Raw genomic sequence first — 22,790 nt, forward strand, 5'->3', positions numbered from 1 at the left:
AAATAAACATTTGCATTTGAATGTTAGGAGTGCGAGGGAGCGTCTTCAGTGGCGCACGAGATGCGGTGACATTGTTGCATTTTAATGTTTTGTTAGTCTAGCCCACGAGATGCGCCACTGCTGTGTTATGCATTCAAAATATTAGAGAAATATAGAAGCTCAATGTGGAGAAGATCTTGATTAGGTGAAAACCGAAACCAAGCCATTCACACAGATGCATATTCAGCGCATTTTTAGACGGACAAATATGACTGCTGCACTCGCGTCTCACACAAGAGATGTAGCCATGCAAAGCTAAAACAGTTTAAACTTTTAGAAAACACGTTGCGAATTTGTGGAGGTTTATTCCTTTTCACTGCGTCTCTTATATTTTTAAATGCAATCTGAGTGATGGGTGATTCGGCTCTTTGTATTAAGCAATGCATAAATACATGATGCTGTTTTGTTCATAATTGTTTATGCAATTAACAAAATTATATTTGATTTATATGAGTTAATTTAGACGTAATGCACGTTTTGTATAGACTTATTTCCCTGCGTTGACATTATGTGCTGCATTATTTTGCTCATTGCGCCCTCCTGTGGCCTCGGGAGACAAGCCAAAAGTTTCCTTAAAACCTATTTAATCTGCATATAAAACATTAGAAATTAGATATTTGTTTAATTTTTATTGTGTGTTTGACTGTTAAAACAAAACAAAATATTTGTTGTTTGTCTCAATAAATTGGGTTAATTAAAAAATACAGTGGTTAAATAAAAAATAAAAAAATTCTATTGCTCTGTTTTAAAAAAGGTTATAAAAAATGTCAATAATTATCGATACCGAACGATATGAAACATTATATCGTTGATACATTTTGTAGCTATATCGCCCAGCCCTAGTTTTAACAGTAAAACACTGTAAAATCGCTACGGTAAAAACCTATTAATTGATTATTAGTTCCCTTAACATGGAAAAACTGTAATTGATCCAATTGGGGCATTTCATGTAAATTTACAGTAAAACACTGTTAGATTTACAGTTTTGGAAGAGAAAAAGAACAAGTCATCTTTTAATTTACAGTCAAAAACTGTCAATTGACATTCCCAGAATTCCCTGTGTGACACTTCCCATTTGAAGGTTTTTCATTTAAATAATTGTTTCTTCTTAGTTTTTTCATATCAGTTGTACATTAGGGTTTTAGGTTTCATCTTATATTGTTAAATTAATGTTACTGCATTATTTTAGTTACCATGATGGTGTTAGATTTTTTATTTTATTTAGTTCAGTCTGCATGAGAAAAACAGCTCAGAAATTATGCGAACTAAAAAGACACCAAGTCAACAGAAATGATCAGGGATGCATTTACAATAACCAATGTGTTTCAGCTTATGGAAATGTGCAGGTCTGCACTACGGCCATTCGAATATCATCTACCGCAAATAAATCTCACTCTTCCTGTCCCGTTATGGAGATCAGCAACATTGATCTTTTGTCTCCCTATTTTGGTTGATTTACGAGGCTGTGAACAGGAGAGTTCTTCCATGGAGAGACATGCTGTTTGCAGTTCCTTTTTAGCCTGTGTGATGAACAGTTGGAGCTGCTGCTACAAACCTCTTCTCTGAAGCCCTCCGCCACACTGAGCCTGTGTGTGTGTGTGTGTGTGTGTGTGTGTGTGTGTGTGTGTGTGTGTGTGTGTGTGTAGGAAGACCTGGCAATGAAAAGAGCTGAAGCCCAACAGTGGCAGCTTGGGAGAATGACTTCAGAGCAGGTTGATATCAGCGCAAGTCATTGTACATGCATACGGCAGAGTCATTTCAGGCTGTTTGGAGCCTGCAGGGGGACAAGGCTCGCCTTTAGCTCTTACTAACACATGACTAAACGTAATAATCACATGAAGTGAATCACAGCACTAAGGAAAAAGACGTTTTTCAGCTCAAATCAGCATAAGCCCTGCAAAGGATGCGTATCATCTTCAGAGAGAGACCTTAGACAACACGAAAGAAACAAATCTGGAGATGAATAACTACAGCTGGGTATAGGAAAAATAAACAGCTGCATGCTTATGGATTTCTTCTGCACAACTGGGCGTGTGTGGTTTGTGTACATAAAGTAAAACCACAAAGTCAGGTGGGACTGTGCCGGCATGCTCAAAACCCAGAGTGTATGTGCGTGTGTAAATTGACAGTAATGCTCTAGAGCAGAGGCTCTCAACGGGTGGGTCGCAGATCTGTTGTGAAAAGGTTGTGGGCAGAAGGGGGAAAAAACAATGCTAAATGCAAATGATAAAATAGAATTAGGAAAGCAAATAATTAACCGTGTTAAGTGTGAAATGGAGAACCCAAACATTTTGTTGTTGTCAAAATCAAATTTCCATTTGTGTTTTAAACAAATTCATCTGTCACTTGGTAGAAGCCAAATTAGACAGATGCCATTCTATCAAACTGAGAAAAAAAAATCTGTCATTTGAGATGTGGCAAGTGAATTTAGGCATCACAACATATAGATATGGCAAATGTAATCCAAGTTCATGCTCATTCCTTTTATTTTTACAACTAAATATCTAACATAAGCTAAAATAAAGACAAATGCAGTACATTTCTGTCATTTACATGACATACTACCACTCAAAAGTTTGGGGTCTTCAGAAATCATTGTAATATGCTGATTTGTTTGTCAAGAAACATTTTTTATTAATGTTTATGATAATGTTGAAAACCATTGTGCTGCTTAATATTTTTATGGAAAAGGTGATACAGTTTTTCAGGATTCTTTGATGAATAAGGAGCTCAAAAGAACAGTAATTATTTGAAACAGAAATCTTTTGTAAAATTATAAATGGCTTGTTTAATGCATCCCTGCTAAATAAAAAGTTATTTTCTTTAGAAAAGAAAAGAAAAGAAAAGAAAAGAAAAGAAAAGAAGAGAAAAGAAAATACATTTCTAATGGCGAAATGGGCAGGTTGCATAACATATCTTCATTCTCAAAACTACAAAGAATAAAATAAAAACTCTCAGACTCAAGCCTACATTTAATACAGGTTCACTTGCAATGTGGATAAACATGGTTACTGCCAAATACGGTGTCACCAAGGCTGCTAAAAGAATGAAACCATCAAAATTCAATTAGCCTAAGCCAGCAACAATATATGTGAAGCACTCAACAGTACAGTTACTCAGAGTAAAATCAACATCCAGTTCATATTTCCTTCTATCGACACCTTCAGTTGGATAATCTTTTCAAAAGACCCCATAGTGAAGGTTCATGACCCCTAGAAATGGCACTATAGTGTGCAGTGTTTAATCAGTGCAGTCCCGTATCGTGATATGTACCGTATCGTGGCATCTGTATCGTGATACGTATCGTATCATAACATTGCTGGTCATACACAGCCCTAGAAATTATATATATGACCCATGTCATGGGTGGTGAAACAGAAGCACATCTCCATGGGCTAATCCAGGGGAAAAAATCTAATTTCAGTTATCCATGATGCCTCTCTCTGATCGCTGGTAAAAGATTGAAGACGTAGAGTATTGACCAAGAAAGCCTAGCGTGATCTCTGCATTCAGGATCAGTCAATAGTACATTCATCCTCATTTGTAACATCACGTTTTCAACCTGCAGAAGAGCCCTGTTCCACCCTGCTGGTCTGCTGCCTTCATCTGGTCAATCCCAACAATTTATCATCGATGCTAAAATCACCACGCATCAGCTTTGCTATGTCATAAAACAATTACATCATTGCTCCACAACATCCACTGCAAAATAGAAAACTGGTGGTAATTTAACACATGGCCTCTTTAGATATAACAGAAAGAACATATTCATCTTCTATGCAAATGGATTAAAGACAAAGGTTCTAAACAGAGGTTTTCAAACAATTAGGGGTTCCACATAGAACCTTTTAGTGAATAGTTCTTAAAGAACCTTTCCACTATAAGGAACCTTTTGTTAATGGGTGTTATAGGTTCTTCAAGGCACACACACACACACATATATATACATATATTGCGTGCAAATTACTAAATACAGTTCCTACAGAAATCAGTTCGCTCCACTCATGTATATCCAAAGAAAAAATCCCAGTCAACTGCTTCTATATTTCATATTAATTTAATCATGATTGCATGTTAAATTCCCAATCCTCTATGCTTCCTGGCAGAGTGACTTCGACTGGTCAATTCCAGCACTTGACTATTGATCCAAAGCTAAGAATAACTGCAACCATCATGCAACACCATTTCATCAAGTCACCACCACGTCAACCTCCAATGCACAATAATCAAAAGCATGACTTCATCATCTATGCAAATACAAAGACAAGTCATGCTGCATGCAAGTGAGCAAGTACCATTTCTACATAAATCTGTTCACTCATGTCCATCCCATAAATCCTGACCAACTGCTTCTTTCATATTCATCGAAAACATGTCACAAGTTTTAAACACACATGCTCTGATCCACATCAGGAATTAAACATGATGGGTATGTTCACCTCCTATTCCACTATCTTTCTTGCCAGAGTGACTTCATCTGGTCAGTTGCAAAGACATGCATGCAAAAACAGATTCTACATCACTATGTCTATGGCAAAGCCGTTTGGACTTTTATTCATTCATTGTTGATATCAAGAATAGACATCTGTACTAGTAACCATGTGATTACTGATATCAAAAATAAAGGTTTTTACTAGTAAGAATTGGATTTCTGATATGTGAAATTGGAATTTCAACTAGTAAGAAATCAATTCTTGATATCAACAATTGATTTTGAATGGCAGCCTATATATATATATATCAAGAATTAGCATTTTAACTAGTGAAAATTGAATTGCTGATATCAAGAATTAACATTGTTACTAGTGGAAATGTAATTGCTGATATCAAAAATAGCAATTGTTACTAGTAGAAATCTAATTCCTGATATCAAGAATTAACATGTTAACTAGTAAAAATTGAATTGTTGATATCAAGAATTCATATCTTGAAAATGAATAAAAGTCAAAACGGCTTGCCATACTATGTCTACTGAAAATACTTCACGTTTAAATTACCCTCAACTAGTACTTTCACATCCATCTAGAAGTCAGTTAGACCACCAAACATCAGTGTTGTAACTTGTTTCTTGAATCAAGAATGTTCACCTCCCAATCCGCTATCCAGCACTTTACCATTGATCCAAAGCTAAAAAAATAGCTGCAACCATCATGCAACACCATTTCATCAAGTCATCACCACATGTCAACATCCAATGCACAATAATCAAAAGCATGACCTCATCATGCATGCAAATGCAATGGCATGCAAATACAGATTCTACAACAATCAGATGGTCAACCTCTGTTAGACCTTTCACCTCCATCTAGAAGTCAGTCAGACCACCAAGCCTCTGTGTTTTAAAGGATGCATCATGAATCAAGCATGTCCAGTCTGTAGTGCATCTTACCAGAGTGTTCAGCTGGTCCTCCACCGTTGGCGAAGAGGGCAGAGTACAGGTGAGGGTATGTCTTCTCCAGGGCCACACAGAGCTCCAGGAAATGGTCGCTCTGCTTGTTCATGAGCATCTTCAGGAGCTGGTCCACTTTCTCGGCGCTGGAGGAGCAGTTCTGGTCCAGCTCGAAGGCTTCCTGCTCGCTGAGGCTTCCCGATTTACTCAGCAGCTCTATCAGCTGGTCCGCATCCGTGATGGACTCCAGTAAGTTCTGGTGGTTCTGGTGAAGTAACTCTTTGTGCTTGGGCTCCATTGTAGTTCCTACAGTTCCCTAGCTAAACAGCTAGCTCCGCGCTATCGCCGTAGAGCCGATTCCCCGTCACAAACCCGATGAATGCAGCAGGAACTACTTTGTGTCAGCTCACTTGTAGGATTTAAGCCACGGCGCCATGAGATGTGATGGCTTAATGAAGCGGGTTTTCATTACAAACAGCAGAAAGGCACAGAAGCCATGTTTGTTGCCTGAGGCGGTTGACTGCACTAAACAGTGAGACATTTCTCCGGATCACTTACGCGAGGCAACTTCGCCCATTTCCCCCTGCGCTTCCGAGGAGAGCATGTTCGTCTGCGTTTATAGTTTCTTCTTGGCCATTTATTTGGCGCTGTGCGGACTCGAGTGTGAGCAAAAGTAGCGCAACTCTTCTGGCGTCCCCTACTCAAACTGCACGCTCCGCCATGTCTCGGTATCTCAGCGGCTGCTGCCTGCTGTCAATCAACTTCCCGTACAATGTCCATATACGGTAAAGTGGGCGGGGATTCGCCTGAGACACACCTGGGTTTCTCCAATGGGCGTGCACTACTGTTCAAAATTTCGGGCAAAAAAAGGCTACAAGGTTATGAAGATGATGCATCATGACATAACAAGTGCAAGGGGATTTTACGCTGGAACATGTGCTGTACACCGCAGACTGCTGATCTGCGGTAAATGTGGCTGTGCTAGTTTGTGATTTTATTGTATTGTAACAATATAGCCTAGACTTTTAAATAAATAAATGGTAGCTGGTTTATAAAAAGGTTATCAAGTGGTCTCAAAGCAGTCTCATAAAATGTAGTCCTTGTAAAAAAAATAGTTTAAGAGAAAGTAAACTATTGTATGATAGAATAAACAGTAAATTATTTGTTCTTTCTAATATACATATATATGATCTGTTGTTAATTAAAATTACAGAGTTAAACAAGTTTTACCAAACAGAAAAGGTTGCTTTTTCTTGTTACACATATTTAGCCTACATATAATTAGTTCCTAATAATAACAGGAACTATGTGCAGTGTAATTACAAGCAGTTCCACAAAAATTGCACACAAATTAGAAATACATGTTCTGCTTTACAAAAGTATGTAAAGTCAGAGTATTAACAAAGTGTGACCTAGTGCAAAAAATAGATTTTTTTAAATAATAATAAAAATCTTACATCGAGATGTATTTATCTGAGAAGCAAAATGACATAACATATTAAGTCTTGTTTTCTAAAAAAAAAAAAAAAAAGAGAAAGAGAAATGTATCAAAATAAATTTAGTTTACACTTAAAACAATCAAAATATCTGTCAGTAAAACAAAAAAAAAATTAATTCAAAGAGAAAACAAGATTATTTTTCCTTCTCAAGTAAATATATGTGTATTTAATTTATCTTTGACTTCTTCTGGGTAGCATGTGAAAAATGATTTCCGTGATTTATCCTGTATTCAGTCACTGTTTATTTAATATCATCCATATGAGTGCATTACATTTATGATTTATGGCTTTGTGGAGCATCCATCCTTGATGCTCAAAGTTCACATTATCATGCTGAAAGCCAGTTAGAGTGGGAGCTGAAAGAGTGTTTACACATCTTCATTAGAAGACTTCCATCATTAGCAGGGCGGCTCAGACCGTTTTATGGATGAAGCACTAAAGGTTATGTGGAGTTCACAGGCTATAAGAGGCCAGGGGTTTTTACATGGTAAAGAAAAGAAGATTAGTAAGTATCCAGTCAATTATCAGTTACCTCAAACATACAAAGAGAGATAAACACGGGATTAAACCAGACCGAGTCATTTTATTGGACTACCAAAGTAGATAACAAGGGGTGCAAAGAATGTCTGTCAGACACATGCAAACATGGTGAACTAATGAACTATCAGTTCTCACTGGCAATTGATTGTATGTATGTTATGCAAGACAGAGTGTGCAGAAACATTTGAAGAAATCTGCAATCTTTCAAATGCAGCTGACAGATGGAAAGAACCACATGTCAGCAAAGCAGGGTTGGTTACTCCCATCTGTCAAAGTTGTGACACTGCAAATTGGTTGCTCTAAATTGAATCTATTTTACACCGCACTCCCACATGAAGCATAAATGAGTGTTCTCAAGGCACTGACGCCACTGCGTTCAACTTGATGCTCAGATATAATTAACAACCGCCACGTTGTGTGCCAGACACATGTGTCTGTATACACTTCACCAAAAATCAAGACAGAACATTAGCTCTTTGTCTGCATTTTGTAAAACTCATAGAGACACAAAATAGGTATTTGTTGTGAGTGACTGATGATGAAATTACTCTGATGGAGTTATTTATCTAGTTAATTCTATGCAGCCTTGTGAACATTTTCTGTAAAGAGAATAGCATGCAGAGGTAAAACAATTTAAAAAGAGTCTTTAAAAAGATATGATTATTATGCATGAACAGATGTTTGGTTTTCATCTTATCTAGAGTTATAGATATAAGTTGACTGCTCTCAGTGGAACCTCATTTTCTGGATAGTATTTTAAGTTTTTAATTTTGAATGGATTTCCATTTCATTTATGACCTAAATTATGAAAGACGATTATTTCTGAAAAAGAAATAAATAAAATAAATGTATGTAATATTTTTTTCAGATAAAAGGTCAAATAAATCACACGATTTTCTGGTTATTTATTTGTTAATTTTTAATAATGCCATAATTGACTAACATTTATCTTTTTTTTTTTTTTTGCATAGTTCATTGTATTTGAAATGCACAGGGCAATACTGCCCTCTACTGGTGTAAATTATAATATCCTGAATTTAACTCCTGGATGTGTGAGGCAGCAGCTGACTCACCATCATAATATTTATATTCACATATTTATTTAGATGCATCCCTCCAAGATATTTGCTTTCATACCTGTAGATTTATGAGCGAACGTATATGACTAGACATTACAGAATAAGAGTCCTGCTGGTGTCTCTCCGCTAAAATCTTCCTGGGAAGATTATTTAAAACCCCACTGCCACATTGTGCTCTCGTTGAACTTGTCGTACTAAATAACGCTCATGTAACTCGCTGTCCTCAGCAGTTTGGCCTTGGTATGAAGAAATAACCCGGCTGTTGGATGGCATTAGATGTGAGCTGATCTGAGAGCAGTGAAAGGCTCAGCTTGCACTGCGGGAAGCGGGGTGTGAGCGACAAATGATGGATGGACCCCATGATTCAGTCACAGTGAGCTAAAAACCTCCTTAGCTATTCAAATCTTTTCTTAAACACGGCGAATTACAAGTGACACAAATAAGAGGGTAGGTCTATACAGACATTCAGCTTTACTGACTACTGGTTTTGCTATTAAAACAGAATTATCATCATTGAGCAAATTGAAAATTAAAATACATATTATAAATCTCATATTACTTTAATTTTACCTGGTAATATTTTTTTTTTATATTGCTCCAAATATTTGATTTTTTTTTTTTATATTAAATGAAATGTTATTATTTTATAAAACTTAATTTATTAAACTATAAATATCTAATACCAATTTTAATTTATTTTAATTACATTTTTTCATCATGCATTTAATGAGGTTATTTTTATATAGCTCTTTCTCTTTATGTATATATTATTATATTGCTCTAAATATTTCAGACCTGGGCATAACAACAAAAAAATGATTTGTTCTTTAATAAAATTGTATACATTTAAATTAAATTGTACATTATTTTAAATGTTTTTATAAAACTATAAATATCCTATAAAAATATTTAAAAAAATGTTATTAATAATGTTATGAAATTTTTCATCATGCCATTTAATAATTTGATCCAGATGTGCAGGTCTAATTATGATTATGATTTTTGCCTAGGTAATGTCATTTTATATATTAAATCTTTATTCTGTAGATTGTAATGCTGTTTGACTGCGAGTCATGCCTGATCTAGTAGGAATAATTATATGAATGTTGTTATTAATATTTATCAGGGTGTTTTGAGGTCACAGCTGAATTAGCTTCAGACGTCAGCACTGATAGTTCCAAAGGGGCTATTGAAGAAATACCAACTTAATTCGAGTTGAAATCTCTTTCAGGCAGGATTTACTTAGCATTTCATGTGTGTTTGGCTCTGTACAGAGTAAACAAATAAGAAACACAAAGACAGCACCATCATTACCACGTTTTGTTGTTGTAGTTGTTGTTGCCTCAATAGGGAAGAGGCCAACAATCATAATGGTTACAACAAAAATGTAAAAAAAAAGCTGAGTGTATTATGCATAAGATGCAGCAAACATAAATTTCTTTACTATAAAATGTTAATTTATGCCGAACATGATGACTACACCTAACAATTATGGCACATTTTCTCCAGTACATGTATATTTCTTAAAATACATAAGTGTGTAAAAACATTTTTGGCATTCAGATCTGTGCACAATATTTTGTTGTTGTAGTTGTTGTTGCCTCAATACGGAAGAGGCCAACAATCATAATGGTTACAACAAAAATGTAAAAAAAAGCTGAGTGTATTATGCATAAGATGCAGCAAACATAAATTTCTTTACTATAAAATGTTAATTTATGCCGAACATGATGACTACACCTAACAATTATGGCACATTTTCTCCAGTACATGTATATTTCTTAAAATACATAAGTGTGTAAAAACATTTTTGGCATTCAGATCTGTGCACAATACTTAATCCAGAATTTTCTTGAATCAGCTTTCAAACAAAGTATACTTGGAGAAAATGCATACATCAAATATATATGCACTCTTCCTGATATAAACAATAATTTGCTAAGCCACTACTTTGAGTGTAGAAGGCACATAAAGATACAGTTTGCTACTCATGAAAATAAAAATATATGAATAAAAGAGCATGAAATGTAACGTGCAGCATATATGCACACAAGTGCCTTTGCACTGACTACGGTAAAACATGCAACTATGTAATAGAGTGCAAATTAAACTAAGGCATAAGGTGTATAGAAATTGTGGTGTGGCTTCATGTCCTCTGAGTGTCTGCAAGCATCTGTATCGTCTAATCACTTCCACCGCAGAGCTTCAGCAGTAGTTTCTTATAATCCCCTGAAGTGTCTCCCTGTGAATGCAAATGAGTTTGATTACAATTATTATTACAGTGCTGTAATTTCCATTTCTCGAAAATGTAAAGCACAGTTTGAGGGGTAGTACTCACAGATATGGCTGTGTATAGAGATTTCCCATAATTCTTCATGTATTCCTGACGAATGTCCAGCATGTCCACCTCAGAGCGGGTCACCATGATGCGGATCAAAGTGCGATCCTTGGTTCCTGCTCCCTGCGTATTTAGTTTTTGAGCATATTCGGATTTGAAACTTTGATGCATGTGATCTTATACACTAGAGCAGTGGTTCCCAAACTCTCAGGCCAACTACTGCCTTTAATCAAATCAGAATTCAAGTAACCTGTGTTCCCTCAAATTATTTCAGCATTGAGCAAATTAACTCTTTTGAGTGCATAAGGACTGTAAGTTGCATTAGTCCATATTAATACGATAATATTACTGTAGTTACTGCGGTCCAATTCAAATACATACTATTTTCAACTGCTGTAAATATTTCTAGAACTTAGCGCGAGTACAAAAATTGATGTTCATTATTAAAATGTCAATGACTTTTCCATGCCTGGCACTTGAGAACATTGTTCAACACTTCAGCTCGCATCTTGCATTTCCAAATGAATAATGGCCAACTGAGTCCTTGACATACAAAACTACTGTATAATAAAACTCAAATTAAAAAGAATATATAAAATTATATATATATATATATGTTTTATATGAAAACATTTATTATAAAAATTTTATTACTTTTTTAACTTACAAATTAAAGTACACAATAATGTAATAATTACATTTTGTCTCAAATACATTTTTGATTAATTCGTTTCATTTCTTTGCTTTGTTATATATTAATGTAAAAGAAAAGTACCAATTCAAAACAAATGTATTCTAATATATAAATAAAAAATATAAAACATTTTTAATAAAAGAAAGAAATATATAAATACTACAGTATAATATAAAAATATATTTTTACTACTAGAAATATAAGATTTTACTGGCATACCACCTGGGGGCACTTTGTGTACACAGTTTGAGAACCTCTGCTGTAGAATAAAATGACTTCTAAACCATGGCTTTGTTTGTAATTAATCATAAATTAGCCTTCTCTGTTACTCTATAGTCATTACAGCTCATTCGCACTGAGAAGAATGAGTCTCACCTTCATGGCCTTGCAGAGTCTCTCAGCAAAGTAGGCCGGTGTGTTCTTGATGCATTTCACTGCATACAGAAAAACATGTTTAGACTCACCGTACACAAATCACCCTGCAGCTAACAAGCCGTGTACAATAGAGCAAGCAAGATGAATCTTGAAACTTAATGGAAAAATAAAACAGAAAGAAGACAGACCAGGCATTCATCTGAAAGTGAAAGTCATTTAAAAGAGAAAACCTGACTGTTCATAACAGCAAACCGAAATAACACACTAAACACACCGCATTATGAACATGTCACTGACTGAAAGGAAGTCATGCACTATGACACAGCAAGCACATCTGTCAGCTATGTGTTATGAATCTCACTGTGTGAAAAATATAATACCGCATATTTACCCTATAACAGCTTTACCCTTAAAGGGGCCGGCAGGATGGAGAGCAAGTTAAGAAATACAATTATGAGTGTTTAATGATTAGATTTCATGAAACGATTATAGATGGCAGATCAGACAGCTCACCGACAGCCAGCATGCCGCTCTCCAGATCTCCAGACATCTCCCTCTCGATACTCTTCTCAATGTCTCTGCCACACATGTGCTGATACTCATGAAACACTGTCAACATAAAAACACTTCATGTCTTCATATAATCGCTATCTCTGCAAACACTGAGATCACAAACAAATAGCTGTTAATGAGAATATGAGAGCACACTAATGAACTTTAAAGCTTGTTGTGTTACTTGATCACCAAATCAGCATAATAAAATGAGTAATGGCCGAAATACTGAAAATTCAGCTTTGCCATTACAGAAATAAATGACATTTTAAAATATGTTAAAATAGAAAACAGTGATTTTAAATTGTAGAAATATTTCAGAATATTCCTGTTTATATATATATATAGATATATATATATATACTGTGTTTTTGATTAAATAAATGCAGCCTTCATTAGCATAAGATACTTCATTCAAATAAGTCTTATGTTCTTATGAATTGAATTTTTTTTGTACTTTTGTTTTGTGTCTTAACTTTTGGCTGTCTGATCAAATAAACAGTCAATAATGATATGTTAATGAGATAAATATATGATCAGTATTGCACATATGAAACACATAATTAGACAAACAGGAAATGACTTAGCAAGTAGGTTGATTTAGAGGGGAATTCAAGTGTTTCCACTGGAAACCATGTCCAGTTATGAGTTATGAGCCTCGGCAAGAGTGTGTTTGTTAACTGCAATGCCAGACCCAAAACTGAATTTTTGGCCACCCCATTTTTTTTTTTTACACATGCATTATTTTGTACGTAGGAACACTCAATATACTACATTATACAGCCTGATTTGAGATGAAGACGCAAAACATGATTATTTCTGATTCAATATATGCCATATTATAGTATTCTTGACAAACAGGTTCTGAGATTTTGGTATTTCCTTATTCAAGTAGATATGCGCTTTTACTAGCACGCTTATTACCAAGAAGGAAACAAGCAGCCTGGGGAGGTGCTGAGTGAAATGACCTTCCTAAAAGGGACTTTGACTTGATAAAAGAATACTAATATTTGAGCCAAAGGGCCATAACGTACCTGCTCTGAGGTGAGCTTTGCTCCGAGCACACAGGATGGCATTGAACTTGGACTCATCTGTGCCAAGTTTATTTTCCCCTGCTTGATAGAGACCCTGCAGCAGAACACAAATAATAGCATAATAGGGACTCTTCAAAGAATGAGAAATACTTATTTTTAGAAACATTTTAATAATTACCTGAGCATCCTGTTTGGCTACTGATATGTCCACATTCTCACTCTCATCGCGGTTACCCTTTGAGATAATAACGGGAAGAAATACTGATATGACTTTCACATTTCTGCCATCACAATGTTTTTGACCATCAAAATATGAAATCATCATCACATTCCCATCATCTGTGTACCTGAGCAAGAGAGACCAGAAGTCTGCGGAAATGTCCAGATGTGTCTCCACTAATGGAGTCCTCCAGTGATTTCTTATTTTCTAAAACAGAAACACTGAGTGTTAGCCATCACATTTTACGCTGGTTTAATGTCGAGCTTTAAATTAAAACGTGCATGACAAATGCTTGATTAAGTGATATGACTCTAGTACGCACCAGCTTTGAAGACTTGATTGATTTCTCGAATCTCTGCATTAGAGCGAGAGGCCAAGATTTCAATCAGACAGGCCTCATCTGTCCCTGCTCCCTGTGAAATAATCAGCAGATTACATTTCTATTAATGGCATATCAAAACATCTAATCATATATTCTTTTATCTGTGCACCATAAAGGAACAATTCACTCAAAATGTAAACCTGTTGTAGGTACGTGAAAATTCCTCAGATATTCTCCCTTTGCCTTTGTGTTTTTGGTGAACTATTTCTTTATTCTCAGAGAACGGTGCTACACATAAAAGTAATACTATATGCATAATTAAGAATTCAAACAATTATTAATAATTCTTATTATTTTTATATTATTACAATGATGTTTACACATACATACACACGCATTTATATATATATATATATATATATATATATATATATGCTCATCAAGGCTGAAAATACAGTAAAAAGTCATATTCGTTGTAATTGAAATATTATTACAATTTAAAATAACTGTTTTCAATTGTAATAATTTTAAATTGTATTTTATTTTTGTGATGGCAAAGTTGAATTTTCAGCATCATTACTTCTGTCTTCAGTGTCACATGATCCTTCAGAAATCATTCTATTCTGGAAACCGTGATGCATTTTTTTCAGTATTCTTTGATGAATAGAAAGTTCAAAAGAACATTTATTTGATATAAATAAAATTGTAACAATATAAATGTCTTTACTGTCACTTTTAATTAATTTAATGCATCCTTGCTGAATAAAACAATTCATTTGATTAATTTATTAATTAATTACTGACCCAAAACTTTTGAATGGTATATAAATATAACTAAGCTATAACTATAAATCCAGTATGTTTATATAGTATATATTGCATCAGTTATCCATATGAGGGTGCTAAGCTGCACAATGTTTGATTGAATAATTTTTCATGCTTCATTTGTATTCATTCTGTTAATAAAGTACTTTCACAAACCTTGATGGCCTCTTTGAGCTCATATGCATCAAATTGAGCTGGAGTCTTCAACATGGCCAGCACCAGTTTCTCAAAGTTCCCTGAAAGCTCAGACTTCAGGTCCTTAATCAAATCCTGTAAGCATTGGGTAACATGAGAATGATCAGTGATGCTTTTCTTAACCTATAACAAAATCTGAACTTTGCTGCATTTAGTTCTTTTCTGTATTAAGGCTTTGATGATCTATATGCTAGTGTTGACAAAATTATCTTGTCATATTTATCTTTTAGTCTTCCTCCTTTGGGAAAATAGACAAAAAATACTGATGTCTAATTTTGTACTCAGGGGCATATAAATATTTATCCAATCAAATGCTCTATAGAATGAGACCGTTTCATCCAACTAACACCACCTGCCTAGCACCAACTAGCACATCATGCATGGTTCACAGCTTTCAAGAAAAGCAATTAGCTGTTAAAATAAAACCTGGTCTCAACCTGAGGGGCAGCTGCTGTATCTGCTGCACAGCAATTATCTAAAAAGCTCTAATGCTCTCCCTTTACCTTTCCATAGGCAGTCTTGTATGACACCAAGAGTGGTACACGCTGCTTGTTGGAGCGACTTCCTAGTAAATTAATGATGGCTTGTTCATCAGTGCCTGTTGAAACATGTCCATGCATATTAGCAGCAAATATAGGAAAACACAGGAGTCATTTTCTGGAAAGCTCCATGTCAGTCTAAAAAAAAGGTATCAGTATTTAAACATCCGTCATCTGTATCACAAAGGGGTCAAACTGAGATTAATAATAGATAAACACCAAAGAACAAAAAGAACAGAACGCCTTTTAACCCTGAAGGAGAAAGAGTGACGCTGCTTTCTAAGAATTAGAGTAAGTGGAAAATGAACATGAAAAGTAACCCACCAAAGCCCTTCATGGCCTTCCTGAGGACTTCCGCATCTTTTAGCGGATCAGCACCAGGGAAGTCTTGCATGGTCCCTCTGAATCCACGCTACAAATAAACAAAATAAAACAACAAGGAATTTAGGACACAAATACTGTGTATACTCAGGCTTTTTGCAGGTTTTATGAAGGTAAATAAATATTTTTAAAGGCCATTTAAAGACCAAGTAAAGAAAATTTAAAGAATTAATTGAATGGAACATAATTCATCAATATGTTATCTATATCTAAAAACAATGTGTACGAAATATAGCTTAACTAGAATAAGGAAATATCTTATATAGACTAATATGGATTAAAACAAGAACATGAAAAATCAACTTAATTCAAAGGGTAAACACATCACTGACAGATATTTCTTGTTTTAAGCATAAACTCACTTCATTTTGTTCAATTTCTCTGAAAACAAGTTTTAAACTATCTTTTGCACCAGTAAATGTATCTTGATTTAATTATACTTGTATTGGAAAACAAGACAAAAATACTAAGGAAGTTCATTATTTTCAGTGCATGCAACATTTAATACCAGACTTTCTGCTCCAATTTGAGAGCTTTTAAGCCCTACATTTGTGGAAAGATGAATTAAGACTTTTTAAGACCTTTTTAAGACCCTCAGAAACCCTGTATACTGCATTAAATTGCACGAGAAAAAAAATAGTTAAGAGTTAATTACATTGATAGCTGGAACAGCAGGTGCACCTCCTCCGTAACCTCCTCCATATGCGGGCATAGACGGGTTGGGTGAGGGTGCATTGGGATAGCTAGGCATGGACGGATTGGGTGCTGGGGCATTTGGGTAGCCCGCCATCTGCTGACCCGGGGGTGGGCCTCCAGGGTATCCCATTCCTGGACCTTGGGGCATACCTCCTCCTGGCTGAGGGTACATGCCATAGGGCTGGTTAGGGGAGGGGGCTGGTGGGCCCCCAGGTTGGGGGCCAGGATAGCCACCAGGCACTTGAGGGAACATGGATGGATTTGGGGTAAATCCACTATTGGCTGCGAACTGATTTGCCTGTGATGGAAAATTTTGAGGGATATTAACCATTCTGGCCTATTTTTCACAATCCAGACGTTTACTGCTGTTCTCTTACAGACTATCTTGTCTCACATGTCAGATTACAGAAATAAAATGAGCTGTGACCATTTCATGTTGACTTCAAAACAGTGTGTATAGGGGAAAGCAGTACACAATTTGTATCAAATGACAGGCTGATAATAATCTAGACATCAACTTTTGATCATTGTTCTGTGCAGTACCCCGAGGGCTCTGCATCCTCTCCTAACTATATTAATTAAAAAAATTATTTTCAGTTCTGAACCTGTTTTGATGTGATAAGACAAAACAGAAACACCCAGAGCAGCAGGTTTTGTTATGGTAATAAGAAGTGGCAGGTAACATTGCACTGACATTGATTGCACATTAATTATTAAGCTCTTTCTGCTAGGTGTTTCCACAATTTGTAAGTCTAATGACTTGTATATAGTTTTCATGGAACAGACTGGGAAGTTGACCTGTCATGTGACATGCTGAACTCCACCTAAAACAATTTTAAACACCACTAGTTTTGCTATTTTGTTAAGATCCCTTTAATGATTATTTGAGTAATTGGCTGTGTCAAGTCTTTTCAAATGTATTTGTCACACCACAAGGCCATGTAAATGCCATAAATATGTAAAAATAAATCAACACAGACACACACACTTCAAAAGTCAGTAACATCTTACTGGGGTCAGTAAGATGTTTTCATGTTTTTGAAATAAGTCTCTTATGCTCACCAATACTTCACTTATGTGATTAAAAATACAGTAAAATTTGATTCTTCAGAAATCAATCTATACTGATCTGCTGCCCAAGAAACATTTCTTATTATAATCATGATTAAAAACAGTTCCTTAATAATTTTGTGGAAATGCTGACATTTTTTCAAGATTCTTTGATTAATAGAACGTTCATAAGAACAACATTTATTCAAAATATAAATATTTTCTAACACTATAAGTGTATATTGATTTATGCATCCTTGCTGAATTAAATATATATAAATTCATCAAAAACTGCACACTTGTTTCAACATTAAAACAGCATTTCAGCGAACAAAACTACTGTTGAACGAGCATAGGCCATATTCATATAATTTTGTAGAAGTGGGATATCTTTTTTTGGGATATCTGAGATCTGCAGATCAGACTGGATATTTGTAGGACTTTTAATTTGATATGCAATGTGTGTGATCTTCAAATATGAATACATTTATGTATGTCCGCTAACCCTTTTAAAGCAAACAATGCTTCTAGCAAACAATGTGACATTCACTAAGTAGTACATAGTGAATGAGTGAACGAGTGAGCTGTTTTCAATGCACTACACCAATGTGTACAATACCTTTGGTGTTTATGTTCTCTCATGTGCCTAGGAGTTCAGCACCGCAGTATGATCATGATAGACATGAACAGAGGCAAACTTTCCACACTGACAGTTTTTGTATGAGAAGGTGTCTAGGCATCGTGTTGACGCTTATATAACTACTAGCGCAACTGATGTGGATACACCGGATATTTGCTTCCCTGTCAGAACAGATCAGATTTCATTACAAGCAAACTGACAGTGCAGACAGACAGTGCTAAAGATCAGATCTGAAAACCAAATCAGATTAGTGGGAAGAGTGAATGTGACGAGTGGGGCGGGGCCGAGAGCCGTGGGAGTGGAGCGAGGCCGGTGGAGTGAAAGATAATGAGGGACACCTGCTTCACACACCGGTCTCGAGTCCAACGGAGGAGCTCCGGAAGGATAAAAGGAGGAGCGACGACAGTGGAGGACGAGAGAGGACCAGGCCTGGATTTTATGTTGTTTTGTTTCTGTTTGTGACCGGCAGTCGTCCGTGAGGGGCTGCCGCTTTTACTTTTGTTTTGTGTTTGTTTATTTATTAAAGTTTTATGTTTAAATATTCGCCGGTTCCCGCCTCCTTCTTCCCGTGACTACGAACTTTGTTACAGAGAACAATTCCTTAGAGTTTTGAACATTTTGATAATTAAAATAATGCTTAGAAGTAGGGATGTAACGATTCACTCAACTCACAATTCGATTCACGATTATTATTTTTTAACAAAATGAGATTTAAGACAAATTATAAATTAAATGTGTCCTTTTATTATTGCTTGGACAAAATGCTGCACATTTCTTTGTGAAATTGAAATATAACACTATAATAATATACTAATATAGCACTTGTAAATTATTGCTCTTTTGTTGGTTTTGATTGCTTCTATTGTCCTCATTAGTTAGTCGCTTTGGACAAAAGCGTCTGCTAAATGACAAAATTTAAATATAATGTAAATGTAAATAACAAAACTATAAACATTTTAAAACAAGCCCCAAATCAAATAAATAAGTAACACAAATAAAATAAATCTCTTCATATAAACAAAATAAGGCTTTGTCTGTGTTCTTTCCATTTAAAATTAGAGGCAACAACTGCATTTTAATCATGATCCAAACAAAGATGCTGCATACATGCAACATGAGCAGTTTTTAAACTAAATTAGATTGTATAGTTTCGAAATTTGAAGCAAAAACAGAATGGTTTGACTTCAGTTTTGTGAAACTATACATAAAAATATCTGCATGAAACAGCAGACGAGCTGAATGAGACGCAGATGCACTGTCTGCCAGCAGGTGGCGCTTAAAGCATGGTTTCCGCTGTAAACAAAGCAGCGCTGCACTTATGAACTTTAATATGCATTATACAGAGGCAAGATGAAAAGAAAAAATACCATCTAAACTTTTCTAAAGACAGTAAGTTCCCCTCAGACATGCATTCATATAAACTCCTACACCTAAATGAATCGCGACTTGCTTAGCATCTCAACCGATTTGAATCGTCACATATTTGAATCGATTTTCAACTGGCTTGCGGTTAATCGTTACATCCCTACTTATAAGTAAAACAAAGCAAGGTCAAAAGTGCTAGCATGTATACACACCAAACAGCACATTTTGGTGTGGCAAAATAGCTAAAGCAAGCCGATTATGGAAAATGTGTGACCAACTAGTCAACAAGTCAATGGTTTCCTTCCAACAGAACATTCAGTAATGTAATCCACGTGACCTCTGGTGCAAAAGAAGAGCCTCCAAATGAATGTCTGTCAGTGCAAGACAATTTTAGAAACTAGCTAGCGTTTCTAACTCACTATGCATTCAGTCACTCACTCACTTTTTTTCCACTGGCTCTACCTAAAATTTCCACATTACCGTGTCAACATCACTATTCATCACTGTTCAGTGAAAGCGCCACAAAACAAAGTTGGTTTGTCCACTCAGTTTATGTCTAAAATAAAACCTTCATAAACATTTCAAATACAAACTGCATAGAGTATGATGTAAGGCAGTACAATGCACACATATGGAAATCATCTACCAAATAACACCCTGCTACGTGCAATTTCCTGGTGGTACAGTGGCTCACCTGAAGGCACAGCAGCATATGGCCCTGGCTGGCCAGGATAGGCACCTGGCTGGGGCGGGTAAGCTCCAGGTTGGGGAGGGTACCCACCCGCCTGTGGGGGGTACATCCCAGGCTGAGGGGGGTAACCTCCTGCAGCTGGAGGATACGCCCCTGGTTGGGGTGGGTATCCACCGGCCTGAGGAGGATAGCCGGACTGTGGAGGATAGCCTGGATAACTCATTGTCCTGCCTGAAATTGAAAAAAAAGTATGGGTTGCAAAATTGTGTATTGAGTAAACCTTCACAAGCCTGGATTGCAGAAACACAAATGTAAAAAATGATTTCAACATTTAGTTCAGTTGGGAACTGTAATTTCTTTAACAAGCGCAAATGCATCAGATGCTTCCAGTTCATCTGAAGTCAATGTAACGGTCAAGTGATTCCCCATTTTTAATTTTTTTTAAAGCTTTTACATGACTTGAAAACCTGCACTCCGAGACTCTAGGATAGGCTCCAACATTCCCACGACCCAACAGAGTAAAGTTTGGATAACTGATGGACTTGAAAAACGGTCTTGAAAAACTTGGTTGCTAACAAGTGGCTAAATGGGACTACAGCGGTTATCACTAGTCTGGTTTTACGGCCTCACTGCTGCGTTCGACACTATAGATCATGACATACTCATAGACAGATTACAAAACTATACAGGACAGGTATTCAAGGGCAGGCTTTAAGATGGTTTAGATCCTACCTGTCCGATCGCTACCATTTTGTTCATTGTTTGTGAATGGTCAGTATAGTGATATTGCTGGAGTTGATTTGGTTTTAATGAAGTAGTTCATGGGTGCATTTTTTCAAATTGTTTTGCAAGCATGTTCTACTGTAGAAAAACATCACCCATTTTCTTTCAGTCTAGATGGGTGACAACAGTCAAAACTGACACATTTCTGTTTAACACCTGACTTGAGATGTTGAGAGTGAGATGTTCCTCTGCTAAATAAAGCAACATTTACCTTTAGTCTGCCAAAATCTAGCATGAAGTCTATTACAACATAGGTCAACTAACAAAACAATATAGTTTCTTTCAATTTTGTATACAGAAGATTTGCATTTATTTGTGTTTAAAAAAATAAAATAAAAAAAAAAGCTTAATTCTCTGTGTTTTTTTTTCTGACCTGAATGGAAAGTAGTGGCTATGCTCTCAAAATCAAGCCCTCTTTTTTTTTTCAGTGTGTCTAACTAAAGAGTTCCCATGTGGTACAAACCATGGAAACACATTACATAAAACAAATTCAAGATAGACTACAGTAATGTTCAGGAAGTAAAAGTATTTTTTTCCTTAGGGAAATTGATTTTTAGTGATAACATATTAAACTAACGTAAGACTGCCCATGAGCTAAACATCTGAGGTTTCTAAATGATGGTGTATGCTTTTGTAGATGCCACAAGTAAACGTGTTTTCAACTTAACGATACGAAATAAAAATTATTTTCAAAATGTATGCTACTGATCTTATGTGAACATTTCATTGGTGTATGTTTATCTATCTATCTATCTTATTTTATTTTTAATGTTTATTAAAAATGTCATGACTAAATCTTCCAGTGAAACAAAAGACTTCTATCTGGTGACAAATGACAGACTTCTCCAATGATTTGTCTGCTTAAACCCCACCCCCTTTTTCCTACAAAACCCTTCAATCCCACTAATCAACAACCGATGGATAGAACAGCTAGCGGAAAATGTTGAGCTCTACTGTACGTAAGCATCATGCTCTTTTATCTTTGCTAAATATCTGATTATTGAGGCAGTGCAGAAAGGCAATGTTATCTGCAGTAGGGTTAGAAAATATAGTACATGGGCTACAAATTATATGGATAACATGATAGGAGCAGATAAGATATGAAAAAAAACAGGGCTTTTATAATATTGCTCACTGACCCTTGATGCATTGAGAGATGTCCATATTTTGTGAACTTACAAATAAACAGCTACATAGTATTATTTAGCCTGTGTTCATGCTCTATATGTGGTCACTGGTCATGGAAACTAATACTGTGTATTTGAAAGTAAAATACACTCCGCATACAGTCTTATCACCTTTACTTAGTGTGGGAGCTGTTCGTCAAAGCACCTCCCTGCCATAAAACACATATGTACAGAGGAAAGGGGCAGTATAAACAGACTTTTAGAGATAAAAAGCACCACACCTCAACATATGATGCAATCTAAACAGTCAGCCTTTCCAAACTTATAGATATATATTGATGGTAGGGATGCACCGATACCACTTTTTCCAGTACTCGCCCAATACGATACTTTTATTTTTGGTACTTGCCGATACCG

The 22,790-nt window shown here is 35.8% G+C and overlaps 2 protein-coding genes across 2 annotated transcripts in view; both read right to left on the bottom strand.

Annotated features, from left to right (window-relative positions):
* LOC107678499 (disks large homolog 5-like) overlaps positions 1 to 6,350 on the bottom strand; it is a 67,157-nt gene extending 60,807 nt beyond the window's left edge. The window contains exon 1 of the mRNA XM_016473778.1: positions 5,429 to 6,350. Coding sequence (XP_016329264.1) covers positions 5,429 to 5,726 — 298 coding nt within the window. The 5' untranslated portion in view covers positions 5,727 to 6,350. The remainder of the gene's footprint in view (positions 1 to 5,428) is intronic.
* Positions 6,351 to 10,226: 3,876 nt separating this feature from the next.
* Positions 10,227 to 22,790, bottom strand: part of LOC107678500 (annexin A5-like) — a 15,198-nt gene continuing 2,634 nt past the window's right edge. Inside the window, exons 3-15 of the mRNA XM_016473779.1 lie at positions 20,414 to 20,694; positions 16,677 to 17,054; positions 15,965 to 16,052; positions 15,605 to 15,699; positions 15,063 to 15,176; positions 14,082 to 14,172; positions 13,887 to 13,966; positions 13,718 to 13,774; positions 13,540 to 13,633; positions 12,467 to 12,562; positions 11,954 to 12,012; positions 10,885 to 11,007; positions 10,227 to 10,788 (exon numbers count right to left, since the gene is read on the bottom strand). Coding sequence (XP_016329265.1) covers positions 10,729 to 10,788; positions 10,885 to 11,007; positions 11,954 to 12,012; positions 12,467 to 12,562; positions 13,540 to 13,633; positions 13,718 to 13,774; positions 13,887 to 13,966; positions 14,082 to 14,172; positions 15,063 to 15,176; positions 15,605 to 15,699; positions 15,965 to 16,052; positions 16,677 to 17,054; positions 20,414 to 20,686 — 1,608 coding nt within the window. The 5' untranslated portion in view covers positions 20,687 to 20,694 and the 3' untranslated portion in view covers positions 10,227 to 10,728. The remainder of the gene's footprint in view (positions 10,789 to 10,884; positions 11,008 to 11,953; positions 12,013 to 12,466; positions 12,563 to 13,539; positions 13,634 to 13,717; positions 13,775 to 13,886; positions 13,967 to 14,081; positions 14,173 to 15,062; positions 15,177 to 15,604; positions 15,700 to 15,964; positions 16,053 to 16,676; positions 17,055 to 20,413; positions 20,695 to 22,790) is intronic.

The sequence above is a fragment of the Sinocyclocheilus anshuiensis genome, unplaced genomic scaffold (assembly GCF_001515605.1).
Source record: "Sinocyclocheilus anshuiensis isolate Anshui unplaced genomic scaffold, SAMN03320099.WGS_v1.1 scaffold536, whole genome shotgun sequence".
In the NCBI taxonomy this organism is placed as follows: Eukaryota; Metazoa; Chordata; class Actinopteri; order Cypriniformes; family Cyprinidae; genus Sinocyclocheilus; species Sinocyclocheilus anshuiensis.